The 17,165-nt window shown below is 54.4% G+C and overlaps 1 protein-coding gene across 2 annotated transcripts; it reads left to right on the top strand.

The window, feature by feature from the left end:
- The first annotated feature begins 2,027 nt into the window (after nucleotides 1–2,027).
- Nucleotides 2,028–6,221, top strand: NPM3 (nucleophosmin/nucleoplasmin 3). Of its 2 annotated transcripts, none has more exons than XM_071748473.1 (6): nucleotides 2,028–2,127; nucleotides 3,776–3,861; nucleotides 4,529–4,648; nucleotides 4,899–4,992; nucleotides 5,386–5,505; nucleotides 5,628–6,221. In XM_071748473.1, exons 1-5 carry the CDS (start codon nucleotides 2,094–2,096, stop codon nucleotides 5,472–5,474), a joined length of 423 nt encoding a protein of 140 aa, XP_071604574.1. In that variant the 5' UTR covers nucleotides 2,028–2,093; the 3' UTR covers nucleotides 5,475–5,505; nucleotides 5,628–6,221. The 2 variants fall into 2 exon arrangements, with proteins under 2 accessions (XP_071604574.1, XP_071604573.1); XM_071748472.1 differs by lacking the exon at nucleotides 2,028–2,127 and adding an exon at nucleotides 3,366–3,647.
- Nucleotides 6,222–17,165: the final 10,944 nt, after the last annotated feature.

Genomic DNA, 17,165 nt, shown 5'->3' with positions numbered 1-17,165 from the left:
TTAACTGTGCTGATGCTTTTCAGAGACAGGTATTCAGTGACCCTTCAGAAGCACTTGCCCCAAGAAATTTTGGGGGTAGCAGTTACTTTCTTGTCCCTTCTGTCAGTTGCACCAGTTGAACTTTTACAGTTCCTCACAGGTGGTCTCCAGTGCTAGGCAAAGCCAGTGTGAAAACTGTGTTGCAGCAGTGCTTGTTTACTTTCTTACTCTTTTCTCTTTTTTTTTTTTTTTTTTTTTTTTTTTTTTTTTCTGCTCGGTCTAACCCTGAAGAGCCTGCCTGTGAGCAGAAGCAGGGTGAGAGATGAGGAAACCTGAGGGATGTCATGCCGTGCAGAAGGGGAAACATTGTAGCTCCACAGGCTGAACTTAGTTGTATGTCCCCAAAATTTAACTTGGGAAGCTGAACACCTAAGGCAGCTAATGCTTAGAATGAGAGCCATGGAAAAGGGGTGGGGTCAGGGGTATTAAAAGCAGCTTTCCCCAAATTGTCAGCAAGAGTTCAGCCACCTGCTGTAGAGGTGCACTGGTTATGGAGTGTGAAAGCCATGTACTGTGAAGAACGTGCAAACACAAACTAAACATGGAAACTTACCAGTTAAAAGCTTTTCTCCTAACCCAGTAAACAAGCTATGTTAAACTGATCGATTTTCTTCACAAAATTGTGTGTTGTGTTTAGTTGTTTTTGTTTTCTTGAATCCTGATTCACAAAGTTATGCAGAAATGGCAATATGACTTGCCTGTGTCAACCCACATATCAGACTGGGAGACAGGTTGGACTCTGCACCAGGAACTCTTCCATTAAGGGAGTGTGAGACAGAAATGGTCTCCCATGCCTCCTCACTGCTGGGTGGTGGCTGCAGATGGGTCATGTAGGTAACGTGCTGCCGCGTGCCAAGTGGCTGCAGGGAGCAGCTACTGCAGAAGCAAACGGGTGAGCTTGTATAACCATCGCTGAGTGAGCACTGGCCTTTTTCTGGATCCAGGTTTGGCTTTTCAGAGCTCCTCAGTAAGTAGTGTTTTTCTTGAACTGACTCCAGCTGGAGCAGAGCAAATGTCTGTCTGGTGGAGGTTTCCTCTGTGGTGGGAGCAGAGCCAGCTTCTAACTGAGAATGTGATGTGAGCTCATGGTTAGCAGGGTTTGTTTTTGTGAGGGTGCTTCCCTCTCCACCCGTGCAGCATGGACCAGACTGCTGCCCTTTCTGCTTTGAAAGGCTAGTCTGGCCCTCTGCTCCTCACCATATGTTTTTGGAACAGGATCTTGCCTTCTGTGTTCAAAGTACCGCAGTCTCTGGTGACAGATCACGCTGCTCTTGTCATTGCCCATGCTTAAAGGGATAGCCGTGAGCAGGTCCCTCCTGTTGTGCCCCTGTCTCCATCCCCTCTGCTACCTCACTTTATGTCCTCAACTCTGCCTGTTCTGATCCTATTGGTGCCCCAGGTATTCTCCCAGGTGCTCAGAAGGCTGGTGCCCTGGAGCCATGATGATGTCCATGAGAGGGGCAATAAGTGGACACGTGGTAGTAAGGGCTGTTTTTCCATTGTGGTGTTTCCACAGCTGGTGGTGTGGTCGGTAAACGTATTGTCCGGTGCTGGCGTGGGCTGAAGGTGCCGGGGTGAGCAGGAGACCTCCAGTTTAAATAATATGGTGGTGTCTCTTTCATCTCCTGGGTGGCTTTGGGGCTGTTCAGAATCCTCAAACAATTTAAGACCCTGTCTACCGTTCCTCATACCTATCCCTCAGAAAAATCTTCTGATGGAAGGGGCCGCTTACCAGGAAAACTCATTAGGACCCTGCTGTGGTACTAACCCTTCCACTTTTACTGCCAGGAAATCAAATACTATAAATTCGGCATTCCACCAGGTACCCCCCCTCCCCACACAGCCCCCCTTCCAGAAAGGACCTCGACGCCAACGCGGTCCCCCCTGGCAGGCTGCGGAGCGATTCTGTGGGGCCTTTTGGTTTGGTCACCCCCAACGGGAAGCGGGGGTGGGCTTGGCGCGGGTCGGCCCGCCTCGTTCGGCCCATCCCGCCCCGCTCGGCACGGCACGGCCCGCCCCGCTCCGCTCATCTGCCAGCGCCGCCCTGCAGCCTCATGGAGCCGCACGGACTGGACAGCGTCCTCTTCGGTGAGCGGTACCGGGGGGCACAGGACGGGGAGGGGGAGCAAAAGAGACGTGTGCGGCGTAATAGATGGGACGGGAGGAGACAGGCGAGGGAGGGAGGGGGTAATAGACTGGGACAGGAGAGACATGGAGGGGAGTGGGTGGGAGAGAGGAGCAGCGGGACGGGATTAATGGGAGGGGGTAGAGAGACACGTGGGTGGGTAGGAGAGACGTGCGGGCAGTAAATGTCAGGAGAGAGTTGGAGAGAGCCTTCAGGGAGTAACGGGGAGGTTGGAAAAACACGTGGGAGAGAAGAGAGATGAGGGGGGAAGGGTGGGGGAAATGGGACACAGTGGAGTGGGGGGCAAGGAGACCTCGGGGCAGCAGAGACACGGGGGGGGGTGGGGCAAGAGAGACACGTGGAGGGCGCTGCTGGGCCCTGCGGAGTAACAGACATGCGTGGGGGTGAACATGGGGGAGGGACACGTGGGTGCCGGGGGCGTGCGGTAAGGGCGAATAGCGAGAGCCCAAATCTAGAGTTTGGGGAGCGGTGGCCGGGGCAGAGGGACGTGAGTTTGGCCGGACCGGGGACGGAGCGGGGACATGATGAGGGTCCTGGAGCAGTCTGGGGGGAGCCACGTGGGGTCTCGAGGTTCTTGTGGGTGCAGACAAAAGGATTGGCAGTAATGGGAGGGGGGGGGAGGGGCTGCAGGAGGCACCCCCAGGTCCCGCCGGCCTCTCCCGCTCCTCCGGTTAATCCCGGCGCTCCTACGTCATCGTGACGTGTGTGCTTCTCGGGCGGCAGAGCCCTGTCCCTCCTCCCTGGGGCGGCGGGTGACGAGTGTCACCCGGGATCTTAAATCCCTGCGACACGCGGCCCGGCGCTGCTCACAAACGTGCGGACGTGCGCTTGAGTCGGAGAGAGGGGAGCGGAGCGGAGCAGCAGCCCACCCCCGGGCCTCTTACGCATCTGGATCTCTGTCCTTGCTCTGGGGAGCTGAGTGCATACGCACGGCTAAGAAGAGACAGATCCTTCCCTGGGCTGTGTTCGCTGAGGCCGAGTCTTCTGTCTCTCTGTTGCAAATGCCGGCTCTGGTATGCAGGGCTCAGGTCTGTGTTTTTCCAATCTGCTTCACATTGGTGAATCATGCTGCAATAAGCAACACGTCCAGGCTGCTCTGCCTTTCTTTCCTCCCTGTGGTCGGCTGGATCCTGATCTGAAGACCTGAAGAAATCATTTTGCATATCCCTTGTTTTTGTAGCTGTTTGGAGAAGCATGTAATAAAATTTCTTGAGGGACTCCTGTTACCTGGCCTGGCATCCTTTCCATCCTTCTCCTTGTCTTTGCCTCTACACTCACCAGAGCAAATGTTTCCCTGGTGCTGGGGAAAGCAGAGCTGCCTTCCTGTCTGCTTCCTGTTGTCCAAAGCTGTGCTGATCACTGCAGGGGATGGGCCTTGGCCTGTCTTTGCTCAGAGGTTCACTGCATCACAGCGTCCCAGTCTGGGGACACCAGATTTTGTCCCTGTATAGTGCTGAGCCAGGTGCATAATTCTTAGGGACACTTTCTCCTGGAGCACAGGGTGCCCTGGCCTGAAGCTGCTCCTGGTATCCAGTTGCTCATGGTGCTTGTGGCTGCATAATGGCTGTAGCTTTTCTGATCTCTTTTCAGGCTGTGAGTTGACTGCCCGTACCAAATCCTACACGTTTCAGGTGGACAAGGACGATGACTCTGACCACATTTTGGCCCTATCCTTGGTAAGTGAAATGAGAATTAGCTGTGCTTGTGCTCTCCCCTGGTGGCCTAAAGCCTCACCTTCTGCCTTCCCAGACTCATTCTCTTCTTTGGCCGTGCCAGAGCAGGAGACTCCCTTGGCTGCAATCTGTGCTCTAGCTGTTCTCAAGACTTGTGTTTGTGGAGGTGCTTGAGCAAAGCCAGTGACATCAGGAGACTGCTCATCAGAGGAATACTGCAGACACATTGGGGTGGAGGAAAAATATTTTTTCTTTCTATTTAACATGCCCTTCTCACCAGCTGGGTCTCAGGTTTGTTGGTCTTCAAGCCCAGGCAGATGCAGGGCTTCATTCTTGGCTTTCCTTGGGGGTCACATTCTGCCTGGGAACACAGAACCTGCCAGGACAGATCAGCTCAGCAGAAAATGCAGCCCAGGTTCCATTTCATGAGATGTTTGGAGGAACATTTATCTCATCTGGGAAAGACATATTGTTCCTCTGCAGGCGTTAAGGGGACAATCACTGCAGGAGTTCTCTGTCCTGTCCCTGTTTTGTGGAGCAGCACCCTCACACTTTGCATGGCAGCTGGGCTGGTAGCATTGCTGTGGGTCACTTGTCCTGTGGAGAGCCCTGGGCGTCCCTGCTGTGTCCCCTGAGAGGACAGGAATTCACAGTCTCTGCTTCAACACAGGTCTGCCTGACGGATGGTGCCAAGGATGAGTGTAATGTGGTGGAGGTTGTTGGACGAAACCACGAGAATGAGGAGATCGCTGTGCCTGTGGCAAACCTGAAGTTATCATGCCAGCCCTTGGTGAGAGGTTGTTCTAAAGGCTCAGATAGAGGTGGCTGCAGGGAACTGGTTTATCTCGGGATGTTTGAAGACTTTTCATCTGACCATGAGATGGCCTGCAGCTCAAGGGGCAATGTCCTGGGTAGCCTTGGCCTGGCTTCAGATGCCCCCAGAAGGACATTTAGCTGTGCCAGATGCAGTGCTGGGAACAGCAGGACACTCTGCTTTTTGCCTTTGCCACTAACTCAACGCCATCTCTGTTCCTTTGCAGCTCAGTCTGGACAACTTCAAACTGCAGCCTCCTGTGACCTTCCGCCTGGCAGCAGGCTCTGGCCCAGTACACCTTGCTGGCTGGCACCAGATCAGTAAGGACTTGTGTGTATTGGGGAAAGGCTTGGAAGGAACAAGGGATGTGGAGGGGCTTCCCCCCAGCACAGACAGTGGTCAGGGACCCCCTAGGACATACATGCTGCTGCTCCATGTGTCCTTAGTGCTTGTTCCCCTGGTGCCATCTCAGTGCAGGGATTCCTTCCCTGCCTTAAAGCTTTACATGGAAAAAGGCATCTGGATGATCCACGTTGTCACTTTTCCCCATGGCTGGCTGCCACCATTCCCCTCTGAGACCTCCATCCAACTGCCCACCAGCTGCTGTTGAAACTGTTTCAGTATTCCTTGGGCAGCTCTTGTCTTGGTGTGTCTTTGGTCTCAGCTGTGAGAGACATACATTGGTGTGTAACAGAGTTATTTGTGTGTCCCAGTGCACAGGGAAGATGCTTCCTTTGAGGATGACGATGACTTGTCTGAGGATGAGGATGAGCTTGCTCCTATCATGCCAGCCAGGAAGTAGAGGAGGAAGCAATAACTTATCTCTAGCCAAGGTGAGGAGTTAAGCATCCTTTAAGAAAGGGTTCAGGGAGGGCTATGATGCTGGTGTGGCAATCAAGGGTGGAAGCTGTTCTGCTGTAGGAGGCTGCTGGTCTCAGTCTGTTTTTTCCTTTAGGTACTCACTAGGACTTCTCTCCCTGGATGACTTTTACCTCGGACACATCTTGCCAGGACCCCAGCGTTTGCTGCTTTGTTTTTATTTTTTAATAACTTTTTTCTGTGGTAACTTTTTGGGGAGCAGGGGATGCTCCCAGCACTGGGGTGTCTCCTTTCCCACAGCCCTAGGAGACTGATTACAAAACTGGATGGATGCTGCTGGTATATCCCTTCTCCCCCATCCCTGCACTGGGAGTCAGGGATGGAGGAGGTGATCCTTGCCCTGTGCCTTTCTGCTGTCCTGGGCCTCTGCTCTCTGCACCCCCTCTCCCTGGCTCTGCAATACCTAGTTCTAGCCCCTTCCCCAACAGATGGGTGTAAAACCAGTGGTGGGACAGGCACTTTCACTGATTTTAGTGTGTTTGCTTTTCTCTACTCACGATTTGATAATTTTTGTACACTTTGAAGTGTAAAACTGGGGCCCAGGCTGCATCCTCAACAGCAGTTATGGTGGGGTGGGAACTCATAGCCTATCAGTGGTTTGGTTGGAGGTTCTGTGTTACTCTGCTTTGTAAAGAACTGTTTTTACACTGAATAAAAGTCTCAGGCATCAGGTCTGGAGGGGGAGTCATTGCTGGATGACAGGTTCCTCCCCCATGTAATTCAGTAGGAGATGTTCCTTCTAATCTAGTCCCTGACACTTGTTTCCCTTGGTGATGCTGCGGAGCTCCCAGGAGGGACCTGGGGGCTCCTCTCTGTCCCTTGTGGTCTTTGCACACTTGTGCCCCATGAGCCAACTCAGCACTGCATCCGGGCTACTGAGGGAAGGGTCAGAGTTGCAGGCAGCAGTATGGGGCAGGCACCCAGCTCCACGTGCAATCCCAAAGGTAAATCAGTTGTTAGCAACACCCCCATGGTTTGTGCCCCATTTTCCCTGGTGCTGGGCACTGTCACAAGGTTCTTGTTTGTGTCTTCATAGCCCAGCAACATCCTGTGGAGGGGTGAAACACCAGCACCTGCAGGGTGTGGGAAAGATTGGAGCTCCTACCTTTGTTGGGAAGTCATGTTCCCTGGTGCCTCGGTACCTGGAGAAAGCTTCATCCTTTCTGTGCTTCAGTCAGGTGGCACTTCTCACCCATGAGGGTGGTCATGCCCTTACATTTTCTCTGGTGCTGTATCCAATATTCCATCTCTGGTTTCTTGGTTCTGTGGACTCCAGTAGGAAGTACTCCAGAGTGGTTACTCAGTCCCTCTTCCATGTTAGGTTGTAAGTGGAGCTGCTTTCCTCCTCTGGGGTCTGTGTAGCTACACTCCACCTTTACTGTTTCCTTCTGGCCTCAAGTAACCCTTGGCCAGCACAAGGGGAGGCTTTGATTCCCCTTGCAGCACAGGGGGAAAGGACTGTTGGCATCCAAAGCCCATGTCATGGGCGACTGTCAACAGAGAAAATCCGGTATGGGCGAGATGATCCCCCCAGCTTGTGCATGGCGCCCCGCAGCAGCGCGGGGGGAGGATGCCGGGGGTCTGGGAGATGCGGAGGGGCTGGCGAGGACCACTAGGTGGCAGGCGGGCAGCGCCGTGGCCGGGCCATGGGGACCGGGGTCCTGGCAGCCCCCTGCCTCTCTGCTTGCTTCTCCGTGCCTGCCCCTCCCTGCCAGGCCCATGCCCGCAGCAGGAAATGGCTAAACCCTCCGGGTCTGGGCACCCTGGGATGCAAAGGACATCCAGCACTGCTTCAGGTCCCTGCATGGTGCAGCGTGCTTGGGTTTGGCCTCGGAAGGAGGATGAGTGCAGGCTGGGAGATGTCATATCCCCAGGGATCTCCCTCCTTCCATCTCTGGGCAATAGGATGCCCTGCTCTGGCAATCTGTGTCCATGCCCACAAGGACCGTGAGTTCTCCCAGCAAATCTCATTGCCCTTTGGAAGTTTGTGCAATCCATCAGCCTTGCTGAATGAAGAGGTGCTGGAGCGTCTTCCCCAAAGGCAGGATGTGTGTTTGAGAAGTTTTGGCAGGGCACATCCCACTGCTGCCCTGCACTGGTGAAGTGGGAGGGGAGCTAAGGGCAGTGAACAAGAGCTGTGGTTGTGCCAGGGTGGTGCCCAGCCCCTATTAGGGCTGACACACAGCACCTTGTAGATGTCCCTGTCTGTCTGCACATGGAAGGGGTTGAGGCTAATTTATCTGTCAGACTTTTGTCCTGCTTGATCTCTGTGGAGGAGCAGCTTGGCTAGAGGAAACAAGAGTCAGCAGATGATTTTTAACAAGGTGCTTCTAGAAGGTTGGGCTGGGGGAGGATGCTGGTTCAGCCCCCAGTGGGGGTGGTGAAGGGAAGGAGTGGGCACAGCGTGGCCTTGGTGGTATGATTGCTCAATGTGAGGTGGGAGGAGCAGTACTGGCTGATGATAAGGAATATTTGACCTCTTAAAGGGTGTAGGAGGAGGCCCTTTCAGGATGCTGCTTACCTTAGGGGTGTCCAGATATCTGGGACAATGGGCTGTGGCAGGATCCTGCCAGATGACAAAGATGGCATCATGGAGGAGGCTTGAGGAAACAAAGCTTCTCTACCCCTCTGCAAGACCAGCCCATCTCAAGGCCTTGCTGCAAGCGTTACCTGGTCCCCCTGCCAGTGCAGGGGAACACCCCAAGCCCAGACAAGGCAACAGAGGGACCATAGGGATGTTGGAACCCCCAGGCCCCTTTCTAAGTGAGTAGAGGAGGTTTGCTCCCTCCCTCCCCAGCAGTGTCACAGCCTTGATGCCTTCAGCTTGGGGAGAGGGAGATAAATGCTGAGATGGCAGGTGGCTGGGAGGGGGGATGCGCTCACAGCATTTAATGGGGAAGGATGGGATTACAGGGGTCACGCTAGGTGAGCAGCTTCCTTCGAAGAGCTGATGGTATCAAAGCAGGTGCCCCCGGCTGCAAATACCTTGGGCAAACAAACAGGCCTGTCTAAGAGCAGGTGAGCTCGAGCATGGCCAGGCTGGGGGGTGCTCAGAGGCAGTGAGGGGCAGGAGGCTCTCTGTGAGTGGGGAGTGAAGCATGGGGCTCCAGATGATGAGGGTGCCTTGTTCTGCAGTGTGTGTGTGTGTGTGTGTGTGTGTGTGTGTGTGTGTGAGAAATTAAGTTGTTGTGTGTCTTTGTACCCATGTGGCATCTTCACTCTAGAGATGCATGTAAAGGTGTGGAGGCTGTTGCTCTCCCATGGATTGGTGGAGATACTGGTACCCAGGGATCCAAATTGAATCCTAACCCAGGTGATGACTCTGGGGTTGCTCTGGAAGGTTTTTCTTCTGAACATCCCTCCTGTCTGCTGCATTTCAGCACTCCGCATGCAGACATTGATGGGGATGGATCCCTCCTCACTCTGGCAGAGCTGGGAAGCTCTGAACCTGGCTGAGCCATGCAGCAGAGAAAGATGGCCACAGCATGGCTACGTGTGGAGGTGCATGAGCACTATGGTTAGGCAACCACACTGCCATGGTCTCCATTGCTCTCCCAAACTGACCTGCTATGCTTGGTGAGGGACTTGGACTTCTTGCTGCAGGGTCTGGCCCAGGTGCAGTCCTGTTGGGCTGGGGCTTGGCTGTCTACCTCCAGCTGGGTGGCTGGACCAAGGTGGTGGCTCCCAGAGGATGCTCTGGTTTCAGAGATCAGGTTTGAGTTGCTTTTATAAGGTTGGAGGATCAGGACGGGGAGCTGCTCTGCTGGGTATGGCTAGGTAGCAATTTTCCTTGTGATGCCCCGAGCTGGTCTGCTTCAACAGTTTTCTTGCTGGGTTTCAGTTCTCTTTGGCTTGAGAACTCGACCCCAGGGCAGCTGAGAGACACAGCTGTAACCGTGCTGTAGGTGGGGCTGGTTCCCTGCTCCACGAGCTCTCTGTTGCTGGTTCCCATACTAAACTGGGATAATACTGCTTTTCTCTGAGCCTTGGATGCCTGGGCTTGGGAAAAAGCCGGTGGGACACCCCTAGAGATGCAGCATCCTCTGTTATCCCAGGGTGCAGCAGCTCTGCAAGGTGAGACAGAGGGCCATGGGGTGCCTGGCACTTTGGTGGCAGCAGAAGCTAGGAAAAGGGCCAGCAGTGCGACCCCCCAGCAAGGACCAGGGTGGCAGTGGGTGTGATGAGTGCCCTGTTCTCTGCAGTGTTAGCTGACTGTGCTGACCCTGCCAGGCAGTGGTGCCTCTGCTGTTGCCTCAGGGAGCTACTGGCACCCTAAAGCACAGAGCTGTCCCTGGCAAAGCTGAGGTGGGGACATACTGCAATCAGCTGAGGAAGCAGCAGGATCTGGAAGGTCCAGGCTGGTGGTAATTCCCACCCTCTTCCCATCAATACACCTTGCAGGGGGAAAGGCTGCTTGTGCAGTGTGTGAACAGCCCTGTCTTCTGGAGAAGCTGAAACTCAGGTCTGGGGTCATCTCCTGCTCACTGGTGCTCAGTTATGTGCTGGGTCCTCCTCAGTGTGCCTCAAGCTGGCTGGGAGCCTGGACATGGAGGTGTTCAACCCCATCATCTGTTCTGCATGAGGAGAAAAGGCTCCTCGCAGCTCCACAGCAGGTGCTGGTGGCTGATTTACCATGGCAGGTCCTGCCCACCCATCCCCACAGGGGTTGCTTATGGCCAAGCTCTGCTCTGGTCATTCAGAGGGTGCAGTAGCTGTTCAGTGTGTCTGCTAGCAGTGAAAATACATGTCCCCAGCTCCACAGCACTGCCCAGAACACAAGAGGAAGTTGTCTCCATGAAGGTGCTGCTGTGGCAACTGTGGTTTTATGATCTGCAGTGGGGGCACAAGCAGAAGGTGCTGGAAGGGCATGAGCTGGAACAAGGGTTGAGCGATGAATTGGGTTTTAATTCACAAAGACATAAAGCAGGTGCTGAAAGTGAACATGGTTGGGCTGTGGTAGACAGCCCCATGCAAGACTGCCCGGGAGAGGCTCCATCACAGCCATTCCACATCATCCTTCATCCTCCCACAATCCCAGTGCAGCTCACTTCATGTCAGGGGGGCGTTGGCAGCTCTGTGCTCTACAGCTACTGCTGAGACACTCAGGGGTCGCAGGTGTCCTGGCCTTCGACCTTTCTGAGGTGTGAATCTAATCACTGTGGGCTGGGCTGTCCCTGACTCTGGCAGGACTGTCACTGCTGGCCATGTGTCCCTGCCATGGCTGGTGGCAGCTGGGGGAATGAGTCTGCCAGAGCAGCTGGGCTGTGCCTCAAGGGGATTTAGGATCTGCCGGAGGGACCCTCCCAGAGAAGCCCTTTGCTGCAGGGAGAGCAGGGACATTGTGGTCCCCTGTTCCCAGCCCCAACAGAGGTGGCAGAGACCTAAGCTGGGTGGTCAGGATTTAGCCTCCATGGTGTCCTTGCTGGTGATAAATGCAGAGAGGCAGTGAGACACCTCATACCCTCTCCATGCCTCCAGCCCTTGCTCTCCTGATGGACTCTCAGGGTGGTGGAGAACCCCCAAGCTGCAACACAGAAGGTTTTTGGGGCTGGATAGGAAGGGTTGTTGCTGATGGGCAGATTAGAGGATGAAGAGAGTGTAGGGGACAGGGAGCCCTGCTCAGGTCATGAAGACAGTAGGGTAAAGTGGTAGGACTGGGCCCTTGGGAGGTAGGATTTTGGTTTCTGGGGAAAAAGTGGGAACTTTGGAGTCTCATTGGGTGCTCCCAGACCCCATCTGAACTCTCCAGGTGCTTGCTCTTGTGATCAGGCCAGCTTCCTGCAGCCCTGACCCATCCCTGTACACCCTGGAGATGGTGTCTGCACCTTGATGGGAGCTCGGGCATCTTGTGGATGCCATAGCCATGCTCTAGGATGGTGTGAAGCCACCTAACACAGCTGGTGCCTAAGAGAAACTGGGTTACAGGCTGCACCCGGGGTCTGTCTGCAGTTTTGCCTGGGACAACATGTTCCTTGTCTTTCCAAAACACAGAGGTGTGCTGGGCAGCACAGAGACCAGACATGGTCATAGGCATTGGAGCTGGAGAGGGACATGGTTCCTGTGCTAACCCCAGTGCCAGCATGGGGTGGGGGCTGTAGGCCTGACAGCAGCTGTAAGGCTGGGCTTGGATAAAGAGTAGCAGAAGGGTTTGGGGCAGGTCCAGAGGGATGGACAGCGAGGTGAGGGGATGCAGCCAAACCAGCAGAACAGCAGGTGCCATGGGGAGTGTGCCCACCTTGCTACTACTTATGGATTTGTTCTCACTGCCCCCACCACCTCTCCCTGCCCCCTGTTCCCCTGGCTCTTGCAGGGCTGTGTGGGGTGTCCTGAGGGTTGGCTCCCCCAGGCCAGGGTCAGGATGAGCTGGGGCTCTGCTGGGCTGGGATGTCAAAGGGGCCATAACCCTGGTGTTTTGCAAACTCCTGGGGTCAGCAGTTCAGCTGCCACTGACACAGGGGCCTGGAGACACACACGGACATTTTGGGTGGATGCTGTAAGCAAACAAACGAAGGTAGAGTTACACCCGACTGACAGCCCCCTTCCCAACAGACAGCCCTCCCTCCTGTTAGTTTTAGGCTTAGCCCCCCCGCAGGCTGGGCGCAGGAGTCCTCTTCTTAAGAGGACCCAAACCAAAGCCAAATTGCCTGGCCCAGCTGGCTGGGAGCTGAGTTTGGATCTGGGCAGCAATGGGCCAGCATTTTGCATCTGTCTAAGCTCCTCGGGGTTCTGAAGGGCTCTCTGAGCCCATCCCACAGAGAGGACAGTGACCCCTGGCGTTGAGTGATGGCTCCCACCTTCCTGGGTGGCCAGAGCCATGGAGCCCCCCTCCCACCAGCCTGGCTTTGACCCCGCTTCCCAGCCCTGCCTGCTGGTGTTTTGCTGGAAACCCCAAGGAGAGTGTTGCTGTTTGGGCTGGAGCTGGGGAAGTTGTGCCAGCCATGAGTGTCTTGGGACCAGGTCCTGGAGATACACTTTGGTCTGTTCAGTGTGGTCAGGAATGAAGTGGACCTTTCTAAATGTCATGAGGATACCCATCCTCATCCACATATCCATGTGTGTCACCCCTTCCCCATGTGTGTGTGTCATGTCCAATCCTGATCAGGCTGCTTGTCTACTGTCCCTTGTTAGATGCAGGGCAAATTTGCACAAAAATGCTCAACCTTGGGTGTAAGTCATGCAGGGCTGGGAATGCCTCCTTCCCAAGTTGGGTGGCTGCAGAGCCATCGCAGTTCTCTCTTTTTGCAGATGGATGCAGTCTGGGAGTGCATTTCCCCTTCAGTGCCCTCCACAAGGCTTCTGGCCTCTCTCAGCTCTGCCAGATCTTTACCTGAGTGCCTGGCTCACCTCTGAGCCCCCACCATCTACTGAGTATGGATGCCAGAGATGAGAAGAGCACTGGTCTTATCAGAGCCAAATGTAGCCATGAGATGGATACCTAACACCAGTGGAAAATCCCTCTGTGCAACCATGGACTGCCCTGGAAGAATTCCTGCTCTGCCTCGGAATCAGGAGCAAAACTGCCATGTGCTGAGCCACCCACGTCTGTCCCTGCTGTGCTGGCTGCCCCGCTCATGTGCCCTCCTCCAAACCACTCAGCCTGGGTGGAAAGCAGAGCCCAGCTTCAACTCTCATCCACAGGACCATCGCTGTCTGGGAGTCAGCATGTGGCCACCAGAGGATGATGGAGCCAGTATAGACACCAGCACTTCCAGCAGCACAGCATAATATTACAGAAGCAAAGGGCATATATATAGAAAGATGCCAGGCAGGTGGTACAGGAGGTGATGAATGGTCTCCACACGGCAGAGGACGGAGCCCTGTTCCCTGAAGTGAAACTGTAAGAGCAGGCTACTGCAGAGGGACCATGTCACCCAGGTTGGTCCCGCCCAGCAGTGGGCACAGCTCCTGTAATCAGAGCTGTAACCAGAACACAGAAGTAGCCTTATGTTCCCACCACCTATGAAAAATGCTCAACCCTGGTGCTAGTAATTGAATAGAGAGGAGAATTAGTTGTGAGTGGGCCTTGTCTCCCCTCCCCGCTCCTCGTTTGCCCCGAGGCTGCCTTGGTGCTGTGGGTAGTGAAGACAAGGTCATTCCCATGTAACACATCCCGGTGGGGTTCAGCCAAGTTCCTTCCCTTAGTGGGGGGGTCAGGTTAATGGCAAGTGGTGGGATCGCCCCAGGCTGCTCCGTGCTGCTCAGCCATGGAGGAGCTGCTGTTGGCTCCGAAACGCCCCATTAATGCTGCAGTCCTTTTGTGAAGGATCAGAAGGCAGGGCTGGGGGTGCTGGGCCATGGGCTGGACCTGTCAAGGGTGAGGGTGGAGCAGGCTAGCATCCTTCTGGCTCTGCTGGAAAGCCTCCATGTGTTTACTTTGGGGCGGTCAAAGCTGGTTTATGGCTGAGCATCCTGTAGGAATGGCCGTGAAATGTTATGGGATCCTGGGTTTCATGTGTTTTGGCATCTCATGATGCTGTGGAGGGGCAGGAGATGCTCAGATGCAGGGCAGTGGTGCCACTGCCTGGTGTCCTTGTCTTTGTGCTCTCCGGCCTTTGGCTAACTCTCAGACCCATGCCAGCCACCAAGCTGCCCACACTGTCTGTCCCTTTTAAAAGGCATTGGCTCTGTGAGACCTCTTTGCCTACAGAGAGGAGGTCTCCTCGCCCTCTAGCTGGGTCAGCATTGCTCCCCTCCCTCAGTCAGGATTAGCACTGTGGTTTTATGCCCCTGGCATGGCAGGAGCAGGGAACTATGCTTGTTGGCTCTTCTCTGTGTGACACAACAATGTCCTGCTTGCTTCTCTGTCTCATAGCTTCCCCAGGTAAAGAGATGTTCAAGCCAACATTTTGTGGGTGTTTTGCTGCCTACCCCCACCCCAAATCCCCCTAGCCTGTGCTCATGATGTGAACTCTCAGGTTGCTGTGAGCCTTTTTCTCCTCTTTGAGAAGAACAGTTTGGACTGGTTGAACCTAAAGCCTTGTGGGCCTTTCTGAAATAAATGATGCTAGTCGTGAGGCTGCACACTGGTGCTCAGGGAAGAGATGGTAACAGCCACCTTGTTGGCTTTGACCTCCATGTAGAAGAGGGAGCATCTGTGGACAATTTCTGACATGGACTGAACCAAATGGGGATGATGTCCTAGAGGAAGCAGGTTAGAAGTCGGAGCTGAGACCTGGCTATGTCCTGCAGGTGTGTGAAGGCATCCTGGAAGAGAACAGGGATGGTGCTGGGGTGGATCCAGTGAAGGGGTGAGTGCTGAGGGTCACAAGGGTAATGGTGGCAGACCCCCACAACACTCCCTGTGCTCCAGCCACTGCTGTACACTGTACATGTAGCCCCCTTCCAGGGGGTCTCAGGGTGCCTTGCCTGCTGCTTCTTCCATCTCTACAAATCCATTTCTGCTCTGCCAGACTGCAATCTAGGCTGCCCCAGGAGCTGCTGCCATGGTTCCTGGCTGCCAGGGGAGCCTATGTGCGTTGCAAAGGTGAGGTGAGGGGTGGGGAAAGTTTGAGAGCAAGCCTAGACCCCAGTCAGGCTGGGACAACCATCTCTGTATCCTGGTTCCTCTTTTTGCTCATGCTTTCTGTTGTTGGAGCCACATGGTTGCCCTTGGGCACCCGCAGCTTTATGGGAAAAGGTGTGAGGGGGTTGCAGCTCACATCTCCGGTGTTCAGTGCTTGTAACTTCCCTGAAGAACAAAATACATAAGCCAGTTGCAGAGGAAAACACACTCCTGTGCCTGTCCAGCTTAAACACGGTCACTATTCTGCAGATCAGGAAAATGGGCAAAGGAATGGGACCTGATGGGATCGTGCTGGTAGCCTCCTACAGGGATCACAGCCTCATGACTGCTTGAAATACTGGGGACACTACAGGTCCCCAGATCTTTCTACTGGGAGAGGATTTCTTCCACCAGCTCCATAGTTGCCCAGCCTGAGGTCTCAGCAGCACCAGGCTGGTGTTTCTCTGCTCCACCTCCACAGGAGAGCTAGACAGCCCATTTAACCCCAGTGCTTGGGGATGGGAGTGACCCCATGGACCAGGGAGCTTAGCTCAGATGGCCTGCAAAAGAGCTGATAGGCAGGCTGATTTCCTTTGGCCTGCCTTGCACAGGAGAGAGGCTTTCCAAAGTGGTTTGTTTCTTTCTTAAAAAAAATATAATAAAAAGAGAGGTGTGTAATTTATAATACAAACATAGGTGATCTGTTAATGGGCTGGGCAGCACCAGGGGAAGGAGGAAAATGCTTCTGTGCAGACACCTGATTTACCTTCAAGGAGCAGATCTTGGCCATGAGCTGAGGCAGCAGCAGAGATGGGATGAGCCCAGCAGCCACGATGCTGGCTGTCTCCAGCCACTGTCACCAGCCCACTCATGCCTCTTTCTCTGCTCAAGGACGGGGTGGGCTGAAGGCTGTGAGGTCTTTGGTTGTGGGCCTGTGGATGGCCGTCAGGAGCACTGTCTGTCATCTGCTGTCAGGCAAAGTGTGGCTAACCCTGAGTGATCCCACACTGGCTCAATTTTACAGCCATGACTGGCACTTGAGCCTGTTTGCTGAGGGCAGGGGGCACATGGGGCTGTCAGCTCACAACTGCCTCCAACCCCTTATGGGACACCATAAATCTCCTGGTTCAAGGCAGCCTTGGCTGTTCTGGACACTGCGCTGCTGAACACAATGAACAGGGTAACACATTGCATGACCCTGCACCCACAGGAGGTAAAGCAGGGGTGGTCACTGGTGAGCAAGAACAGCATCTAGGAAAGAAACAGTGCCTAGATCCCTTTTAATTTTGTATATATATAAAATAGTGAGGATTTTCTGAATTTAGAGTGTTGGGAATGTCCAGTGCTGGCTGCTTTGGTTTTGCCTGGTTTTCATTAGACAGCCTGGAGAGGTGCATATGGGGAGCTGCCTCACCTGCCCCGTGGTACATCAGCTGTTGGCACAGCTTGGCACACAGGGTTTTTTTCAAGAGCACATGCTGGACTACTGAGTTGAGTGAGTCTGCTGCTTGTGGAAACCATCTCAGTACCCATCCCGCCCATTGTGGTAGTCCTGAAGTCTTACAGTTAAACGCAAGCTTGTCCCAAGGCTTCTTTCTACAGGTAGGAAAACATGAGAAATATCGTTCTAGCCTGTTGCACTAAGATAAAAGAGAAGGAAAATGCACAAGGAGCTGATTTTGTGGGAAATTCTAGGCAGAACAAGGCAGTTGCCCTCCCTGCGCTGTGGTAGGACTGATGATACCAATGCAGGGGCTGTTTTTCCCCTGGAGCCCTGTGGGATGGGTCAGCCCAGGGATGGGTCAGTGCCCAGCCTCCCCTGCCACCGGCAGTGACGATGCCCAGGCAAGCCCAGGTGACACCCCTGGGAGATCCAGCTCCGGAGGTGACTGTGGGCAGTGTTTTGGGGGAAATGCAGAGTGTGCTGGGAGAAGAGGTTAAGGGGCACATGGTTTTGCTAGGTGCAAGGGGGAAAATGTGCAAGTTGGATGTCAGCATGTGCATGTGAGAAATATCCTGCAACTGCAGCTGGACTCTGCTTGTGTGTGCGAGGCATTTTTGGGGTAGGGGTGAGCAAGGAGGAGAGTGTGTGTCTGTGCTGGAGGGGTGAGC

Source organism: Heliangelus exortis, chromosome 7, assembly GCF_036169615.1.
Source record: "Heliangelus exortis chromosome 7, bHelExo1.hap1, whole genome shotgun sequence".
NCBI classification, from domain to species: Eukaryota; Metazoa; Chordata; class Aves; order Apodiformes; family Trochilidae; genus Heliangelus; species Heliangelus exortis.
Note: the sequence above shows the minus strand (reverse complement) of the source record. Positions and strands in the feature narration are given on the sequence as shown.